At 45.2% G+C, this 4,109-nt stretch overlaps 1 protein-coding gene across 1 annotated transcript; it reads right to left on the reverse strand.

Moving 5' to 3' along the window:
* Window positions 1-3,276: 3,276 nt before the first annotated feature.
* Window positions 3,277-3,771, reverse strand: LOC125469249. The gene has a single exon (XM_048566343.1). It carries the CDS (start codon window positions 3,769-3,771, stop codon window positions 3,277-3,279), a length of 495 nt encoding a protein of 164 aa, XP_048422300.1.
* Window positions 3,772-4,109: the final 338 nt, after the last annotated feature.

A 4,109-nucleotide genomic window follows, 5' to 3' on the forward strand; every position in this document is an offset into this window, starting at 1 on the left:
ATAACCTTATCGCGCTCTTCCTTTGCCAAGTTTAGGTTTATGGCCATCTCCTTCTCGTTTTGCTTGAAATTCGGCAGTACAGTGCTGATGCTTGGCACTATGACATTAGGAAGGATATCGCCTAAGTGTCATACACTAGGGAGAATGGAGTTTTGCCGGTTGCTTATTTCTTAGTGGTGCGATATGCCCATAGAACACCAGGGGAACTCGTCTAGCCACTTGCCCTTCTTGTCTAAGAAAAACTTCTTGAGGCAGTCGAGAATGGCCTTGTTGGACACCTTGTCCTGCCCATTACCCTGCAAATACCAGGGCGTGGATATGTGCCACTTTATGTCATATTTTTTTAAGAACTTCGCCAAGTCTTTGCCCACGAACTATGAACCATTGTCTGTGACGATGGAGTGAGGGATACCAAAACGGCAAATGAGGTTTTTCCATATGAAGCGTTCTATGTCCGTCTGGGTAATTGTAGTTATGGGCTCGGCTTCGACCCATTTTGTGAAGTAGTTGGTCGCTATGATCATCATGCATTTGCCCTCAACAGCAGGCGACATTAGTCCTACCAGGTCAATCGCCCACTACATGAATGGTCAAGGGCTCGCCTGCGAGTGTAATTCCTTGGCAACTAATGCAAGCATGACTTGAAGCGCTGGCAGCTATCGTACCTTTGTACATACTCATTGGCATCTTGATGTATGGTTGGCTAGTAGTAGCCAGCTTTAAGAGCTTTTTGTGCCAGGGAGCGGCCTTTAAAGTTGTTTCCACAAACGCTTTCGTGGATTGAGCTAAGAATCTTTAAGTCGCAGGAAGGTGATAGGCAGCAGAGATGTGGTCCTAAGAATGATCCACGAACGAGCATGATGTTCCACATGTAGTAACGTGCTGCCTTAATTTGGAGCTTTCTGGACTCCAATCTGTCTATAATGAGCGTTCTGTTGGCTATATAGTCAATGATGGGATCTTGCCAACTCGAAGTTGTGCTGATCTACACCACCTCAACTGCTAGTTCCTCATCTATGTTCGGCTTATCCAAGTACTCGACTGGGATGAAGCGTTTGAGTTGATGGTCTAAGGCAGATCCTAGGCTTGCTAGTGAGTCTGCGTATGCATTTTTTACTCGTGGAACTTGAGTGAGTGTGCACGCATGGAACGTCGCTTGCTGCTCTCGTACTTTCTCAAGGTATCAAGCCATCATTCGATGTTTTGTTGCGTACTCCCTTGAGGTTTGGTTGGTGATCAGCTAGAATCGGAATAGATCGCGAGCTTCTTCACCGCTAAGTCTTTCACTAATCAAAAACCTGCTAGTAAGGCTTCATACTCTGCTTCGTTGTTTAATGCCTTAAAGCTTAGAGTGATCGCCTGCTCGGCATCTAACCGTCTGGGGTAGTAAGAACTAAACCTATTCCCGATCCTAGGTAGTTGGATGATCTGTCGACTTGCAAACGCTAGAAATCTCCTACAGGTGGGGCTGGTGCGGTTACAGCATGCTAGGGAACTTTTGGGCTGAGTTGTTGCGTCTTTCAGGCTTGCAGTGAATTCTACTATGAAGTCCACCAATGTCTGGACCTTCATTGTCGTGCAGGGTTGGTATGCTAAGTAGTATTGGCCAAGTTTCAACGCCCACTTCATTACTTGTTGAGAAGCATCTAGACTATGAAAAACTGATCGTGGTGGATATTAGGTCATGACAATGAACAGATGTCCTTGAAAGTAGGGTATGAGCTTTCGAACTACAACAACTAGCGCCAAAATTAGTTTTTCAATCTTCGGGTATCTGGTTTCCTCATCGATGAGAGCTTTAGATGTATGGAATACAGGCCTTCAACTCTTCTTGTATGAGGGCAGAGCTTATTGCTACTTCAGATATCGTTATATAAATGTAAAGGTCATACACTGTTTTTGGCTTGGATAGTAGGGGAGGTGATGTCAGGTACTTCTTCAAGTCTTGTAATGTTTTCTCGTACTTTGTCGTTCCGTTTGTCTCAATATGAGTCCTGATTGCCTTGATCGCTTAGATCTTTGTTGGATGTACGTTCAAAGTGGTCTAATCGCTTCTTAGGGTCAAGCAAGATATGATCGTCGTCTTCTTCGGGTTTCCATCATCCTAATTCATCTACTAGGGCATTGTCGACCTTAACGACACTTCTTGATCTATCTACTGTAATTGCTATTTGGCGGAGGTAGAATCATCTTTCTGCACTTCAACTGCTACTGCTGGGATGAAAGACTTCTTCTTTGACTCCTTGAGAACTTGTATAGTACATCGACGAGACATGGCCTTGTCACCTTTGATCTCTCAAAATGCTCCTCTCGGGATGAGAAATTGGATCTTCTGATACTTGATCAAGGTCACAACTTCAATCTTCACTAGCCAAGGTCAGCCTAATATCCCATAATGATGAGATGGATCGCTAACGATCATAAAGGTCTGCAATAAGATAATTGGAGGGCTGGTTACGTCGAGCATGATAGTGCCAATGGCAGTCGAGGTAAGTCCGTTGAATCCAATCAAGACCTAAGCTTTGTGTCTAATCATGATTTACAGGCCCATCTTCTAGATGACTGACGTTTGTAGGATGTTAACTGAGCTGCCATTGTTCACCATAATTCTGTCAATGATGGCGTGGGCCTGTTGAACAGAAATCACTAAGGCATCGTCATGGGGAAAGTTTACTCCCTAAGCGTCCTGCTCGGTGAAGTCGACAATTAGTCCAGGTATAGCATCTATGGCTTGAACCTAAAAGACCAATCTTGCCTACTGGATTTTCATCTTCTTGGAACTGTTGGTGACCCCTAGATGTTCGGATTCGATGAAGATTCCATTGATTTGGATCGTTTTGGCTAGAAGTTCGTCATCGGCGTTTGCTTCTCGCCTTGGCCGAGCAGCTGGCCTGTCGACATACTAGTCGCACTTGCGTTCCTTCACGAGGTTCTCAAGGTACTTCATTCATGTGGTGCAATCATTGGTTGCGTGCCCAGACCTCTGTGGAATGCATAGTATTTTGTCTGGTCCATCTTGGAGGTGTTCCCTTTTCATGAGTTGCAACATTTTGAACCACGGCTTATCCTTAAGGTCGCAAATGATCCGGTTGATCGGGACTAAGCATATAATGTGTACTTCTTGGACGTTGTGCCTCTTTTCGTCAGGGATCGATCCCTACATCTGCTTCCTAGCTTGTTTTTATCATTAAGCGGTTTAACGCTCGCCTTTTTTTGAGTCAGCTCTGCACCTTTGCGCGGTTGCTCAAGAGGCTTTTGGGAGCGCTTGGCCTTATCCTAAAAGGAGTGCTTTTCTGCCAAAACATAAAAGTCTGCTAGGGTCAAGTTCTTGCTCATGATCAGTTCTTCGAAAAGTGAGTGATCTGCTGGAAGCCCCTTCCGGAAGGTTGAGTACGCAATGTTGTCATTGCATTCGACAATCTTCATCTTCTCCACCTTGACCCTCTTGACATATGTGCAAAGTGACTCATTCAGGTCATTCTTCATGTTGAAAAGGTGGTCAGACTTTTTCTTGATCGAGCAATGAAACGAATATTCCTTAATGAAAACCAAGGAAAGTTCACTAAAGTTCTGAATTGATTGTGGCGACAAGGTGTGGAACCAGTAAGCATCATTACTGTAGTAGATGGTCATGGCATTTTGGTAGTGCATCAAGTGTCTGTCTGGATCTTCTTCTCCTTTGAACAAGGTGAAATGTAGCGGACTAAACTTCTGCGGTGACTCCATCTGCTCGTTCTCGTTTGTAAACAATGACCTGCTCATGTTGGCCATGTCTCTACGAAGGGCATCGTTGGTAGTATCAATATGTTGGAATTCGCGCGACTGTTCTACTACGAGCCTTTGTACTTCCTTCTGGATTTGGGCCTGGTAGGGCAGTGGAAGCTTTAACTGCCCTCGGTGTTGACCTGCCGGTCCATGTTGCTCTTCGGCATGTCATGCTCGTCTATACCGCGATCGTAGTACACATGGTTCATTTTGTGTTACTCGTCATCGTACTTAGCGGGGGCTACCAGTGGAACTTGAGCTAGACTGCTTTCATGCTCTTTTCAGTCCGCCATGTGGCTGCCTGCTCCGGTGCCTCGCAAGAGAATCTCCTTATGGGTTTAACC

This window comes from the organism of the source record quoted next, unplaced genomic scaffold (assembly GCF_019419815.1).
Source record: "Pyrus x bretschneideri cultivar Hongxiangsu unplaced genomic scaffold, Pyrus_bretschneideri_v1 Contig41, whole genome shotgun sequence".
Classification (NCBI taxonomy): domain Eukaryota; kingdom Viridiplantae; phylum Streptophyta; class Magnoliopsida; order Rosales; family Rosaceae; genus Pyrus; species Pyrus x bretschneideri.